This window comes from Natator depressus, chromosome 24 (assembly GCF_965152275.1).
Source record: "Natator depressus isolate rNatDep1 chromosome 24, rNatDep2.hap1, whole genome shotgun sequence".
NCBI lineage: Eukaryota > Metazoa > Chordata > Testudines > Cheloniidae > Natator > Natator depressus.
The window spans coordinates 8,648,996-8,665,456 of NC_134257.1; the positions used below are offsets into that span (position 1 = coordinate 8,648,996).

The window sequence follows — 16,461 nt, forward strand, 5'->3', positions numbered from 1 at the left end:
GAGCTACAGTAATTAAAGGATGCTCCTTTAAGCGATTTGCAATGAGAAAATGCTTATGCAGCTCAGGAAATGAAGTTCTCTCTAGCATATCAAGCATAGCACAGTTTGACTACGATACTTTACAAAGTTCTCTCCCCTCCAAAAAGTTATTGTGAACAACAGCTTTTACATATAAGCCGGAACAGAAGAAATTTCTACTCGTTTTAAAATCACTGGTTTTTAACAGCACTTAGCGTGGAGTCCGCTGATAAAATTCAAAACATGGTACATAAAAGTAGCAGTTCCTACATACAGCAGTATGTTCATGCCTGGAACACACACCTTTTGTTTCACCTGATCACGTCTCTCGCCTGGAAGGTCATTCTGCAACGTCAGCCGTAGCACTTTCACACTGTCCTGTAAAGAGGACGACAGACTAATTACAAATGGTTTATGTTGCTCCATGGTTAGGTTTTAAAATGTTCTTTTGTATCTACATCAAACATTTGACACAGTTAAATACAAATCTCAAATACCCATTTACATTTTTTCCAAAGATCAGAGAATTGTCTGCACAGACACGAGGGAAGTCCTGCCTCTTCATCTCTTTGATTTTGACTACAGTTGATGTAGTAAAGTAGTTAGGATTAAAAAGGGGAAGACTTGAAGTGAAAAGGAGATTGGATAGCACCCCATCCAAGCCTCCGATAGACCCGAGGAAGCACTGGTGCGGTGGGAAAGCCGTCAGAGGACCTGGCAATGATTATACTAGCCCCCAGGCCGGAAGACCTACCCCTGGCCATATGTGATACAGGCTGATCATTCAGGGGTTGCCATAGATCCAAAGCTGCTACTGAAAGTATCCAAGTCACTGTTCTGCAGTAGTACCTTCCCTCAGATGGGAAAAACCCAGTGACGCATTTAGCCCTTCCTTTAGTTCTTTGAGACTAGCTAACTTCACTGCACTCTGCCTGGAAGTGGAGAACACCCAGAAACTGAAGATGGTGCAGAATGCATTTGTCCATTTAAGCCATACTTCATGCCAACTGTGCACACCCCCAGGGCTCCGCGAGCTATTATTTCCAAGTGGCACATAAAGGGATTGGTTTTAATCTATGACACAGGTCTGGGACCCGGCCACTGTAGAGACCACTCTGCTATCCCATAGCTGTGATCAGTATAGTCAGAGCACTCATTTTAAAAGGATGCTGGTTGCAGCTGAGGCACTCTCCGAAGGCCTCAGAGAGGCTGGAAGAATGTGTGTGCCAAACTGAGAACACCATCTTGCTTTGTGAGCGCCATTTCTTATCAGGATCCCCACAATCCAGGAAAGGGGTGTAGATGCAGGATTTGCTCATGGGAGTGCGCCCAAGAGACCCAGAGCCCAGAACAGTGACCAGATGACACTACCCAGAGCCAGGGGGCTTAGAAACACGTGGGATCCAGCAGTTGGGTCTGCTCAAAACCAACTGGGTATGCTGCAAAGCCCATCTCTTCTCTGGAGTTTAGGGAGAGGTGGCTGGGGGATCTAGAGTACACAAACAGCCCCTTGTTGATTGCTGGTGGGGAGTGGGTAGTTATCTATTAGATCTGACAACTGGGGTTAGACCAGAAGATCAATCATTTCGAAAATCCAGATCAACAGATGGGCACTTAATAAATCAATTTGCACAGTTAAGGTTGCTCAGCTCTCCTTCAATATTTTCCTCATGCACTAGGAATCAAACAATTAAAGTCAACAGCAACACTTCTGTTTCTCTTCCTATCCCAGTATAAAACTTAGCAACTCTTAATTTACTATTCTCCTTCCACAAACACCCAAGCCTTCATAGGCTACCATGCAGCCTTAAAGACACAAGGAAATAAGTTAAAAGTAGAATTCACTCTTTTAAGGTATGGTTTTCTTTTTGTTTTCTTAAAACTAGAACTTTTAACACAGGTCTCCTGAAAACAAATGTCAGAGATGGTCTCAGTATTCTTGGTCCTGCACAGGGGACTGGACTAGATGACCTCTCGAGGTCCCTTCCAGCCTGCCATTTCTATAATTTTATGGCTCCAGGTCAGAAACCCAATATTGATATTTGTGTAAATAGAGCTGCTGTAATTGGACAAACCCACTGCCACGAAGACAGGTAAATTGCTGGATATCAAAAGCTATGATATGGTTAATGAGATGCCCTCAGATTGGCACAGTACAAGTCAGTTCTGAAATACAATCTTTACACAAATTCCAAAACAGGAAGTTATACAAAGCTCCGTAACAGATATATTGTAATTTACACCTGAAATACCGTATAGAATTTCCATGTATATTCTTTACAAAGGGTTCTGAAATAAGCCATTCAGTAGGGTCCAATTTCAAAAGCCATCTCTATTTCCAAAATATCTGAGTATGTTCCTCACACAAATTTTAACTATGCTATTTTGTAAGTTTTGTTTTTTCCTGATGTTAAGCATTAACATATTTCCATTCTTTTCTCCTGTTAAACCCAATTCTCTGATACAACCTTAAGCTATGGTTTCATTACCACTGCATCAAATATTTAGTAATGTCAACACATGTATTTGTTTGGAACTTATATTCTAGCAGATGTTTACATAAACATGATTAAGTAATTATTTGAAAAGCCAATTATACAACGAGACATAAAAAACGGTGGCAGTTAACTTTAATACAGAGTTCAGAGTAGCAGCCGTTTTAGCCTGTATTCGCAAAAAGAAAAGGAGTACTTGTGGTACCTTAGAGACTAACAAAAGCTTATGCTCAAATAAATTTGTTAGCCTCTAAGGTGCCACAAGTCCTCCTTTTCTCTTTATAATACAGAGGTGTGCTTTCAAAACAGTTCAAGTTTTAGTATGATTTAAGGTCAATGGCGGTCATAGTTTTACAATGGTGAAAGCAATTCTGTAGAAATATATTATCAGTTTTATGGAATATTTCACCAGAAGCTTCCTCATGCATATGTGTGTGAAGCAAATGAGGCAGCTGCATTGTAAAGCAATTGGGCTAACAGCAATACAGTCCACGTCACAATAAGACAACCTCATCCGGAACCACTTTCTTATCACAGAGAAACAAGTATATCAGAATACTGGACAATTTATAACCTTCATGCTGACTAATTTAATGATTTAGTATATCACATGAACTAGCATTTGAATCTACAATACTCTGCAATTAGCTACCTAGAGAACAGGCAGGCTTCAAAAAGTGCAGCTAAACCCACTTGCAATAAGACATATGTCTAAGAATTCAGGTATTATGGAAGGCACCCCAGATTGCCTGTGCAAGCATGTAGGATGCAATTTTCAAAAGCACCTAAACGACCTAAGAGTACAAATCCCACTGACTTTCATTGGGACTTATGCTCCTCAATCTTCAGAGGACTTTGAAAGCCCCCCCCTTAATGCATTGACTTCTACTTATTACAGTTGATCTGTTTTTTTTAATTCATATGCAATCACTTGACGTATCCGACAGAGCACGAAGTTCTTTAATATTCGACACTGGTGAGGCCTCATCTGGAGTACTGTGTCCAGTTTTGGGCCCCACACTACAAGAAGGATGTGGAAAAATTAGAAAGCGTCCAGCCGAGGGAAACAAAAATGATTAGGGACTGGAACACATGACTTATGAGGAGAGGCTGAGGGAACTGGGATTGTTTAGTCTGCAGAAGAGAAGAATGAGGGGGGATTTGATAGCTACTTTCAACTACCTGAAAGGGGGTTCCAAAGAGGATGGATCTAGACTGTTCTCAGTGGTAGCAGATGACAGAACGAGGAGTAATGGTCTCAAGTTGCAGTGGGGGAGGTTTAGGTTGGATATTAGGAAAAACTTTTTCACTAGGAAGGTGGTGAAGCACTGGAATGCGTTACCTAGGGAGGTGGTGGAATCTCCTTCCTTAGAAGTTTTTAAGGTCAGGCTTGACAAAGCCCTGGCTGGGATGATTTAGTTGGGGATTGGTCCTGCTTTGAGCAGGGGGTTGGACTAGGTGACCTCCTGAGGTCCCTTCCAACCCTGATATTCTATGATATAAAGTTTATAAACCCATTACACTTATTAGTAAAAGTAGGTTAATCTTTAATTCATATGCAACAGTATTTGTCTCATTTAATAGGTTTTACAGTTCAACATGGCAGAAACAGGCTATCCCATTCAGATCCTGTAAATAAGAAAAAGTTTCTTGAAACAACATACTCATTTCCCTGTCTCATTTGGAGCCTTGTTTACAAGTGCAAGATTCTTGTCCATAGAAACAATAGAGTGAAAGGCACCTGGATGGGTTTTAAGGTGTCGCACAGTGTAAAAAGTCATCTATACTGCATGCCTAACAGTTTGGATTCCTTAAACAATCTTTTAACAGCCTCTCTCTGCAGCGGGCAAGTGTTAAAAAAAACAGACTTGCTAATGCTACAAATTATGCATGTGCGCTACAATGCATGCCTGCTATGTCTGCACACCAAGAAAACTGCGTCAGCGCTATATAAATTTGCTGCAAAAAAAGGACAAGGAGTGAATATTCCTACGACTTGCAGCCCATGGGCTATTCATTATCTAGAGAGCTACATTCACCAGTCTTAGTAATCCTGCTGGCTACCTGAAACTCGTTCCAGAATTTTTGGGTTGCCAGAAATTTTCTAATCAGCTAACCTCACAAGCACCTCACAGGACCCTACGCAAGTGTTCCACATCTGCCTTTGTGGGCTACCTCTCACGTAAATTCAACAGTAATTAAATTTGCAGACAAAATCAAAAATCAGAGGAACTAGGACTAGAGATGGATTGAACCAAACCACAGAGCAACCAAGTGTTACTAGAGCAACTGAGGCCATAAGCAACAAAGGGGACCGCATCAGTCCGAATAAATGTGAAGCTGAACATCCAAGAAATGAACAGCACAGATACGGAACGGGAGAGATCTAATCAACGGGAGAGATCTACTCATTGCACTGGAGCCTGGTTATTTCCATCGTTCCTTTAATAGCATCCTCTTACTTTTCCCAACATAAACAGGTGCCTCCAGTTGCCATAGGGAAGATGGAGATGCTTGAAGAGAGACTAAGAATTGTCATCTTCAGTAGCGAGGCACAAGATGGAAGTTCGGGAGCCGCTACCCTAGACCAAAGATACCACAAACACACAAACTTGTATGCTGCTTTTGGGGATGGCAGGGCTTAAAGAAAATCCTGTAGACGTAGGAAAGACAGACAAGAACTCGGTGAATTTTTCCCCACAGCCTTCCCATTTACTGCTTGTATTCTACAATAGTGACACTATTACAGCAAATAAGCATCTGCTCCGGAATAGCTGGTGGGGGAGCAAAGAAAAAAAATCTCTATGGAAAAATGCTGAGACTGACCGCAAGCTGTGATGTAACCAGGGAGAGCAGGTACCGTCTCATAAACATCATTCCTGGAGCGGGGCTGGCACTTTAGCCAATCATCCCAGCTATAAGATTCCATGCATGCTTTAAAATCTTGTCACACTAATCTTTCCCAAGTCAATCATTTGAGAAGTTTGGAGCAGACACATCACTGATAGTATGCAAGTTTAACAAAGAAGCTAGATAGACCAGCTCCAAGCATATCCATGCTTGCCCAAAGTTCGCATAAGCATGGATCCTTCATAGCTTGGGTCAACCTCTAAATAAAAGTGCCTCACATTCTTCAGAAGAGCTTCCTAAACATAATTCAAATAAATGTCCTGAAAACTTTTAGACTAGAGTGTGATCTCATCACTCATTCTTTTTCTGATCTTACAGAAAAGCAAAGACCTCTCCAAGTACACACAGCAGAATGTTTTAATTTCCATTGCTATTTGTACTAAATGAGGATTAATCTATGAAACTGCACAAATTTACTCAATCGCTAACATTCATTTTGCATTAAGTTTCTGGTAGATTTCTTTGTGCTTAAAATCAAGGCGTCATGAGCATAAAGAAACCCTTTCTGATTAACTTAATTTTCCAGGAGAATTAAATCCATTTAAAAAAAGGAGTTGGAAGAGAATGCTAAGATGAACTCTCGTAGCATGGCCAAACCTCGCTGCTGTAGTACACGTAAATTCAGGCACCTATTTACCTTGTAAGAATCCTAAGTGAAAAGGAGACCACGCACAGAAGTCTGCACTAATCTCTCCCCTACACAGACAGTCAAATTCAACTCCTCCGGAGATGCATTTGGCCCACGTAATTCCACTGATTGCAATGAAGTTAAAGCAGGAATGAATCCCACTTGTCTTCCTTCCAGCTACATTTAAAACCATGACTATGCTGGTTTCCCCCTCCTGCTCTTTTAGAAAAAAAAATTAATAACCACTAACAATTAGAAATTAAGGAAATATATATTACTGCCCCCAGTTATTTTCTTCAAGAGGCAGAAGGTGTTCTTTGTAGCATGACAGGTGTGTCTGAGAGTTAGTAAGTGCTACGTACTACCTATTAAAAAACACTCATATTTGGAACAAACCTCACATGGCAACACCTTAGTAAATATCATATTAACCTTGAGCTATTTGCTGCATAAAGATTATGCAACTTGCTCAATTTTCTTTGCTTCCAACACACCTTGAATTGCACATGTTTAAAGCATTTACTACAGGGGTCATGAATTAAGGAAGAGCCAAAGGAAACCTGACAATTTTTGAACCATTTTCTACTTGCGCTTCTGTGAAGATCTATCTACAGCTAGGGGAGATTTATGTGGTTTTTTTTTTTTAATAAAATAAAATAAAAAATGGCTTTTCTGATGTCAAGAGTTTATTCTGAGCGGGGAGTGGTATCTGATTTAACACTGACATTCTCAGATTTTTTCAATGCGTAAGATTGAAAATAATCCAAACGTAGATATTTCCGCCACAGTATAAGGTAACTGATGTTGAAGGAAGTGAAATAGGGTCAGTAGCTGAATTAGGATTCACATATTTTGAAAAGTCCAATTTTAGATCTCATTTGTGATCGTGGCACATTCTTTGCTGTGAAACCCATCAAGAATGAAAATAAGCAGGAACACAAGGGATGCAGATTAGTTAAATAATTAAAGGAAGAGACACTGAGCATTGCTCAGCAAAGTATGTTTCAGCTATCTATTCTCAAGAGCATCCAGAAGCAAGAAAATTAGTCTAGGAAAAAGAGAAGTTTAGTGGAGTACTAAAGACCTGGGTTAAAAACAGAAGATTATGTTGACCTGACTAAAGAAGTGACTGGAGAGCTACATAAGAAGAGGATTCAGAGTAGCAGCCGTGTTAGTCTGTATTCGCAAAAAGAAAAGGAGTACTAGTGGCACCTTAGAGACTAACCAATTTATTTGAGCATAAGCTTTCGTGAGCTACAGCTCACTTCATCGGATGCATTCAGTGGAAAATACAGTGAGGAGATTTATATACACACAGAACATGAAAAAATGGGTGTTATCATACACATTGTAAGGAGAGTGATCACTTAAGATGAGCTATTACCAGTGGATAAGAAGAGGATTATCTTTTTTGAGACCAGGGAAGAATGCCTGAGACTGAAAGCCAGGAACCCAACACCAGCATTGAATCACTTGGTCACAAGTCACTTCATCTGTGTCAGTTTGTCGAATGGGAACAGGACTGACCAGAACGGTATTGTGAAGAGTAATTAGGCAATGTTTGCAAGTGTTGAAGATACAAGGTGTGCTAGTGTTGCTTATTACTACAGTACCACACATAACATGTATGCAATACATGCTTAACACCGCAACTGTTCCATATATGGTAGGGAAGGGCTGCAGGGAGTTAAGATTCTCTCATTAGAAGACTCAAAGATGAGTCACCTTTGATACATACAAAGGCCTGTGGACTGATACTGGCGAGGATAATGAGAAACCAAACATGAAACAATTAAACTTCTGTTGAACAACTGCAAGGGAGAAATCCAGCGTACATTTATGGGAGCCATGTTTTTCCAGGCTGGATTTCCCCCCAAGACATTAAAAATCTAGCTTCTTTTTCTTGTCTAATATTTATACAGTAGAAAGAAAATTGGATCAATTGACTGACACACAGGACTGACTGCAGGACCCAAATGGATAATTTGGTGTGCCTGGAACTGTATCTCGAAAACTTGGGGTTCTGGAAAACCCAATTTATCAGATCCAGTATTTCTCTGCTTCATCATTAACCCAAAGAACAAACAATCTATGTCAAGAACTGTAAGCCACACCAAAATCTGGCATTCCTATCAATGAGATCTGCTGAAAGCAATTTAGAAGGACTTTGAACAAAACAAAAAAACACACGAAACAGAACTACTTGTAAAGTGACACAACTAAAACCAGTCCCTCTTCAGCTTTGCAAAACCTTGAAAGCATGTCTCTCTCACCAACCGAAGCTAGTCCAATAAAAGATATTACCTCATTCACCTGGTCTTTCTAATAACCAAAACACATTTACTACCAGCAACTGCCAATGCCTAGATTACTCAAATCTCCTTATTAAAATCTCCAATGTAATTATCATCTTGACTACAGGCACATTAAGCTCCACATAAAGCACACAATTCCATTAGCACAATCTGGATATAGTTATTTGACATCTGTATTATATCAAAACCATTTGCTGCCTGCATGACTTTTCCCACAAATGTAGTAAACATTACATGAGCCATGTCTGTGGGCATCACATCAAGCAGTGCTATATAAATTGTGTATTTATAAATATTTTAAATAGATAAATAGATAAAGGTGTAGCAGGCAATGATTCTTGTGGTGTTACTGTCTACATTTCTCTCTAGGTCCTCATCGTAGATCTAGAGCACCTAAAATTTTTTCAAACAAAAAATATAAAACAGAGTACAACACTAGTGAGGGTGGCTAAAGGTTTCTGATTAGACTGGACAATATTCTGATCTATAAACTCTCCTGACAGCATATAACACTTGAAGCACACACTTGTGCCACAGGGAAAAATTGCTACTCTGAAAGAAAATAAGCCTACAGTATGTTAATACAAGATTACACGACAAACACTTTAAGGATAACGTATTTTGATAAGCATTCAACAAGGCTTCTAGTATTTTTACAAGCCAAAATAAATTAGTAGAAGGGGAGGGGGAAAAACCTTATGACAGAACTGCAATTGTAAGAGATTGAAACAAAGCCCTGCCTGTTCTGCATTATGGTCTGATAACCTTCCCTGTTTTCAAGCAGCTCAGGAGCCACCTGCTGTCTATGGCAGCTTTCAACAACCAAGGAAAGTTTCAGAAAGGCTTTCTGGTTACTGGAGTCTCAATAACCCTCCCTTAACCTCAGGTCCCTCCTGCTTCTCCTTTGCAAAGGGCTGCCTCCCCCCACTCCCCAGAGCTGGAACCAGAGGTGCCACAGATCCTTCACCCCCTGCGTGCCACCACAAACCCTGCACCCAAGCCCAAAGCCACTTCCATCGCAAGATGGTGGACAGCCCTGGGGACAAGAGCCCGGAAGTCACAGGGGAACCCACAGCCATGTCAGGAATCAAGGGGCCACAAGGAGCTAGATCCAGCTTTGAAACCCCCCCCAACACACACACAGGGGAGAGGGTGCCCCCCACTAGGGGTACAGGAGATCAGTCCTGAACTAGGGAACTGACGGGACCCCCTGGAGCCAGGAGGGGGTAAGACCAGCTCGCAGAGCCCCCCCCCAGGAATTGAGGGGTCCCCTACAGAGCCCCAGGGGGTGAGAGCAGCTGAGGGAGCCCCCCGGGATTATGGGGGTCCCCCCTGGACCAATGAGGAGGTGTGACAAGGGGGAGGAGCCCCCAGGGACTGAGTGGGGTCCCCCATAAAGCCACAAGGGGAAGACCAGGTCACGGAGCCCCGCCCCAGGAACTGAGGGGGGCCGTGCAGGACCACAGAGACCTCGGCCCAGCCCTGCACCCTCAGCCTGGGGGGAGGCCACTGAGCCCCGGGGCCAGCCCTGGTCACCCCCATGCGGGGGGCTGGGGGCGCCTGGCCCGTTGGGGGGATGCCCTGCCCCCCACAGGCCCGGGAGCGGCGGGGGGGGACTTACCGGATTGTCGCCGCCCGGCCGCACCTCGGCCAGCGTGCACACGCTCCGCACCTCGCTCATGCCGCCGGTCCGGCTCCGACCCGACTAGGCGGCGGGGGGGGCCCGCCCGCGCGAGAAATACCGGCCCCGCCCCCGGCCACGCCCCTCCGCGCCTGCAGGCCCCGCCCCTTGCTACCAGGCGCTGGCCTCCCGCTGGGCCGGTCCTCAGCCTCGCGCGCCGCCTGCTCGTGAGCCCGGGGCTCGCGCTGGCGGGGCGGGGTGCTGCCGCGCGCGTGGCGCCCCAAGGAGCAGGGAGGATGAAAGCAGGCAGGTCAGGGTCTTGCATGTAAATTAGTGCACCGCGATCGGGGGAGTCTTGCATGAAAATGAATGCAAAGTAGGGCAGGGTCTTGCGTGTTAATGAATACAAAAGCAAGACAGGGTCTTGCATGTAAATGAATTCATGGCGGGTCGGGGTCTCGCATATAAATTAATATGCCGCAGGGCGGAGTCGTGCATGTTAATACAAAGCAATGCAACGTCTTGCACGTACATTAATGCAAAGCAAGGTGGGGTCTTGCATGTAAATAAACCCACGGCCGGTCAGGGTCTTCCTCCGTTGTAAACTAATGTACAACGGGGTGGGAATCTTGCATATGCAAAGAACCGCACCATGGGGCGGGGGTCTTGTATATAAATTAATGCCCCACAGGTAGGATCTGTAAATTACTGTGGAGCGGGGCGGGCTCTTTTGTTCAAATCAAGTACTGTGGAGCCACGTATATCAAGTACATTGTAGCCACCTCAGTGTATGGGCGGGCCAGCATTATGTTTGCGCTCTATACCAGTTTATGGTTATCAATTGTTTGCTCCCATCTATTTGCATTGGCAAATTAAGGTATGGGCTTTTAAACATTATTCTCCCACCTCTCAAAATTGCATGGGGGATAATATATGGAAATTAATCCAGGTCATTTAATTGTCTAATTACTGAACTCTTCTAAATTTTTATCTAATTATTTGCATTGGAGGATATTACATGGAAAAAATGCATGACTATTATTTATGTTTTCTAAGATAGTTATCCATATGATAACTAATTCACATGTATACATGACATGGTTTTTAATATTTACAGTTATTTGATGCAAGGGGGATGCTGCATTTATAGTTTACAATTGCTTTCCACTTACTTTAATTGGAATACAAAAAAAAAAAATTCACAATTTGAGATGTTTTCAATTTGTCAAGAAATTATATGAAAATCAATGCAGGATTTTTAATTGTGGTTTCCAGCCATTTGTACTGGAAGGTATATTACATGCAAATTAATTCACGATTTTTATTATTTTTGAATTAAATATATGGATTTACATGCAATGCATAACTTAATTTCATTGCTATTATTTGCATAATCGAGGCTGGATGTATTGTTTCTACATTAATTCTGCAATCATTTGTATCCAGAACCTTACATGTTGGTGGTCCATGAACTTGAAGAATCTTGCATTTGTTTGCATTGGGGCAATACATACATAACATGACTTTGAATTGTTTTCTAGTCATTTGCTTTGGGGGGATATTTAAGTAGTTTAAGGTGCTGCAGCCCCTAACAAGAAGGAAGGGGGTGAAGATTGTGTCCTGCAGGAGAAGTATGTCAAAGAGAAGTTTAATGACATAGCTGGTTAAAGAAGATCTGGAAGTCAGCTATATTTTCTTCTGGGTGGTACATTCCATTGGAGTTGCTGCCTAATTAGCCTATTCATAGAGATTATTCTGGAGTTTTGCTTAAGTGTCTTCAGAGAAGGCTAACCATCATTTTTGATCTCCTGCCATGTATTAACATCATGCTTCTGTAGCACCTTTTCAGCCAAGGATATTGGTTAATTAAGCCTCACAGCACTCCCTTGAGGTGGTGTCATTGCCATTTTACAGAAGGGAAACTGAGGTATGCAGGTTTCAGAGTAACAGCCGTGTTAGTCTGTATTCGCAAAAAGAAAAGGAGTACTTGTGGCACCTTAGAGACTAACCAATTTATTTGAGCATGAGCTTTTCGATGAAGTGAGCTGTAGCTCACGAAAGCTTATGCTCAAATAAATTGGTTAGTCTCTAAGGTGCCACAAGTACTCCTTTTCTTTTTGAGGTATGCAGATCGTGACTGATTAAATACCCCATGTCACCCAGCAAGGTTATGGCAGGGTCAAGAACAGAATCGATAATGCCTCTGTTTTAATTTTTAGGGTCACATTCCCCATCCAGCGTCAGCAAAAGAACCTAGGTGTCCAGCCTTCTAGGCCCCTGCTCTCACAACCAGACCATCCTCCCCCCAAGAGAAGTAGAACCCAGGAGTCCTGACACCCGCTCCTTTGTTTTAGCCACTGGACCAGACTTACACTGAGACACAGCAACAGAACCCAGGAGTGCTGACACATACACTGTTGCTCTAACCACTCAACCACATTCCCTCTCCTGATTTCTCTACAGTTACTCCCGAGGGCCTAGAGTTCTCCCTAAAGCCAGGTTTGCTGCAAAGGAGAATGAGTTAATTGTTGCACTGAATCTGTCCCGTTCACCCTGCTTTGTTGTGGCGCTTTTCTTTGCAGGTGCTGGATGAGTAACCAGCCAACTCTCTCTCCTCTGTTTGTGGTTCAGCAGGCAAGGACTTGGAAAGAGATCTAGCATGCTGAGGGATTGTTTGGGGTGCGGCAAGGAAGTTTCCAAGAGCCGCTGTGAGAAGCAGACTGTGTCTTTCTCAGAGCTGAGCAGAAGAAAGAAGGTGCTTGGGGTTTTATGTTCGTGCCAGCTTACTTCTCAGCATGTGAGAACAGAACCGGGGAAGAGAGGGCCACAGCTTGTCCACGTGAGAGAGCCTCACAAAGCAACGTGAGGAGCGGGGCGAATGCTCCACGGCCCTGTTTGCTTTTTGATAACAAAGCCTGTGGCCCCCACATGCAGAGACGCTAACCCCTCCATGCTGTGTCTTTCTGAGTGTGGGCATGTGAATTCTTCCATCCGTCTAGATAGCTGGCCCCTGTGACCATCATACCTGAGCAGGTCAAAGTCTTCCATGTACTGATCCTCACAAATCCCTTGGGGGAGGGGCCATGCTGTTGTCCCCCTTGTACAGCTGTGGATCTGAGACCACAGAAAGACTTCAGGGGACATTATCACGAATTCCGAAGTGCTTTAGAGTCTGTCTACGCTGCAAACCCCCACTCCTGCAGCAGCGAGTCTCATAGCCTGGGTCAGCTGGCGTGGGCTCGCAGGGCTAAAAACAGCAGCGCAGATGTACGGGCTCGGAGCCGGGCCTCCAGCCTGAGCGGGAACATCTCCATTGCTCTTTAGACCCGTAGCACAAGCCCTGGGTGCCTGAGTCGGCTGCCGTGGGCTCTGAGATTCTGCTCGGGGGTTGTTTTTGTTTTGCAGTGCAGACGTCCCCTTAGAAGCGTTAAAAGTCCCATTTACAAAAGGGATGGAGGCACTTCGGGGCAGATTTTGAAAGGAGCGTAGGCGCCCAGTGTGATTTACAAAAGTGACGTGCCTTTGGGACTCCCAATAGCTCCTAGCTGCATCTTAGTCACCTTTCAAAATCTGGTCCTTGGTGACTTGTCCACAGCCCCATAAGGGACCTGTAGCACAGCAGGGACTTGAACATAGGTCTGCCCCATCCCAGGCAAGCACCCTAACCACTGGACCATCCTTCCTCTCAGCCTACTGCTGCCTTGTTGTGGTGTTGGCCTGCCAGCCCCAGAGACTGGTACCCTCCATCCCCACAGAGATGGAATAGCCTGGCAAGCCAAGCTTCCCCATTACTGTCCTGCCAGTGAAGCTTAGCGTTGACCCCTGGCAGGGCTCTCCACTAGGGGCATCCGTTGCCTACGGCCTCTCTGCTGAACCTGGCTATTGAGCTGCGGGATCTGAAGCGAGACCCGGTGACCAAACCCAATTCACACCAGCCTCCCGGTAGGGATCAGAGGAGAAGGATTCCCAGGCACCTGTCCAGAGGCAGAATCCCAGTCCTCTGAGCCAGCCAGCTACACAGAAGACCAAGCAATAGGTCCCTCACCATCTCTTCCTGCAAAGAACCATTGACCCTTCAGCCTCAGCATGAGCTCAGTGCCCCGCTCCACGCTGCCTGTGGCTGGGAAAAGTTTAAATCGGATTCCCTCCCTTCCCCCGGAGACCCCATCACAGGATAGAGCCTACCTGGCAAAAAATCCCCTCTTTCTCTTCACCCCCGGCGTCAGGGCAAGGTGCCTCTTGGCCCCCCTCCGCTTCAGGGATCAGTGCCAGCTGGGTCTGCAGTCTCCAGAAGGCCATTTCTTCCCTTCTACAAGAAGCATCTGCAGCAAAGCCACCTCCTCGCATCCCAACTCGCAGGGAGCCAGTCTGTCCTCCTCCTCTGCCAAAAGGGCGTGCCGTTTCCCCTTCTCCCCCTCCTCCACTGCGCTAATTGCTGCATTCCACAGGGATGAGCTCAGGGGGACCTGATCCTGCAGCTGGGGGAAGAGAGGCGCTGAGCCGGAGCAAATGCCTGTCTTGCCCTGTGTTCACGCCAAGCAAGTTGCCCCTTAGAGGGGGGTAGATTCGAGAAGGGAGCCTGGCTCTAACCATGGAGGCAGCAAACCTGAGAGGCTGATCTCTCTTGAGGCTGTAGAATGACCTTCTCCAGAAACTCAGGCCCATCCCAAACCTCCCCACCTTCCGCTCCAAGGCCGAAGCGTGCTTCTTTGATCCGTCTTCTCTAACGTAAATACAGAACAACGTGCGTGTCTTAAAATAAAACAGCCCCCCTACAACTCTACCAAACAAGACACTCCACTGTCCACACTTCTCCCCTTGGGGAGAGGATGAGAGACCAAATGACACGTAACCGATGTGACGTCACGGTGCTTCTTGCATAACGGACAGGCCCAGTGGAAGTTAGGGGGTTCAATACCTTTGAGAATCTGGGCCTCAGTCCAGTGATAAGCACAGTGTAAGAAAGAAGAAGTGACCCAATTCTTCATCTCCTCCCTCCCCCCCCCCCACATTTGCACTGACTCCACAGAAACAGGGGGCTCCTTATTTCTCATGTTCACATAACATCTGCTGCATCCGGGCAGAACCGCCCGTGCCCCCAGGAGAGACCTGGTTCTCAGGAGATGTCTAGCCTAGCTGGGGAGACCCAAGATGTTCCAACTAGCAGCTACACATTTCGGTGTGTCTATGTTTGGGGGGAATTGTCCATTAGGAGCTGCAGCTGAGGAATTCTGACTAACACCACAGTGGGTCACAGAAACCAGCCGAGAATTCTCCTGTCATGTTTGCAGATTGCATAAAGAACCACTGGAGACAAAAACTATGTGCAGGGCATTTGCTAAAATAGAGGTTGTGAGGCATACTGATTAGAGCAAGGGGGCTGAGAGTCAGGGCTCCTGGGGCCTATTCCCAGGGGTGGGGTGTATGGGTTACAGCAGGAGCGTGGGAGTCAGGACTCCCAGGGTTCTACTCCCAGGTCTTGCATTTCCTCATTAAGGGCCAGTTTTTCAAAGGCTCAGCACCCATAATTGGAGCTGGATTTTCAAAAGAGCTGGGAGCTCAGCACCGAGCTGCTCCCTTTGCAGCACCCAAGGTGCGGAGGTCTTTTGAAACTCCAGCTCCCAGTGTGGCTGCTGGCATCTTTGGGGAAAATGGCTCTATGTGGAAAATCCCTCCCCGTGCCTCAGTTTCCCCATCAGTAAAATGGGGATAATAATTCACAGGTGGGGGCTCAGTATGTTTGAGACCCCCCCCCCCACCACCAACTGCATGAGGTCACTTTGAAGCAGACTCACCTTTTCCGAGAGAAGCCCAGGGCTGGCTCTACGGGGTGTTGGCTCAGTGCTCCTCTGATGGCACGCGCCACTCAGCGTTTCCATAGCTCCCTGTGAACACAAGCATTGCTAGGGAACGAGGTGGAGACGTTCCGCAGGGACCGAGCAGGGTAGGGGCGTGAGAGCAGGGAGCTGAGCCAGGCTGTAAAACATGAACTTTGCCCCGTGTTAGCTGGGTAAACAGCGGCCACAGAGGCCCAGTGGGCCGTGCCCATTCTGCCCTACGTCACAGGCCCAACATAGCGTCTGGGGAGCCACCCACCCATCCGAGTGCAACTGCTGGTGGTTTTTTGACCACGATGGTATGTTCCAAGCCAGTGTAAACACGCGCAGCTCCTGGCACAGCCTCTGGGACAAAGGGGCTGACTGGTAAAGCAGTGCCACATGCACCCACCGGGCGGTGGGCGAGTACGCCAGATAAGTCATTTACCTGCCAGAAGAGGGTTGTGGCAGGGAAAGCAACCAACGGGGGAGGTGGGCCATAAGCTAAGGCACAACTCCCCCACTCCTTCTGGCATCCCCCATTAAACCCTTCCTAGTCGCCAGCACCTCCATTCAGGGTCCCGGGGCCAGACTCTGATCTCAGCCGCATTGGCGTAAAGCCAGAGGAATTCCACTGATGCAATCTCTCTGGGTGCCA

General features: G+C 45.7%; 1 protein-coding gene across 3 annotated transcripts in view; it reads right to left on the minus strand.

The window, feature by feature from the left end:
• Window positions 1-15,881, minus strand: part of TUFT1 (tuftelin 1) — a 30,293-nt gene extending 14,412 nt beyond the window's left edge. The window contains exons 1-2 of one of the 3 annotated variants that reach the window (XM_074938501.1): window positions 15,783-15,881; window positions 322-396 (exon numbers count right to left, since the gene is read on the minus strand). In XM_074938501.1, the coding sequence (XP_074794602.1) occupies window positions 322-396; window positions 15,783-15,866 (159 nt within the window). In that variant the 5' untranslated portion in view covers window positions 15,867-15,881. Of the gene's footprint in view, window positions 1-321; window positions 397-9,987; window positions 10,126-15,782 lie in introns of those variants that run through there. The other 2 variants (XM_074938499.1, XM_074938500.1) reach the window with 2 other exon arrangements.
• Between the last annotated feature and the right edge of the window lie 580 nt (window positions 15,882-16,461).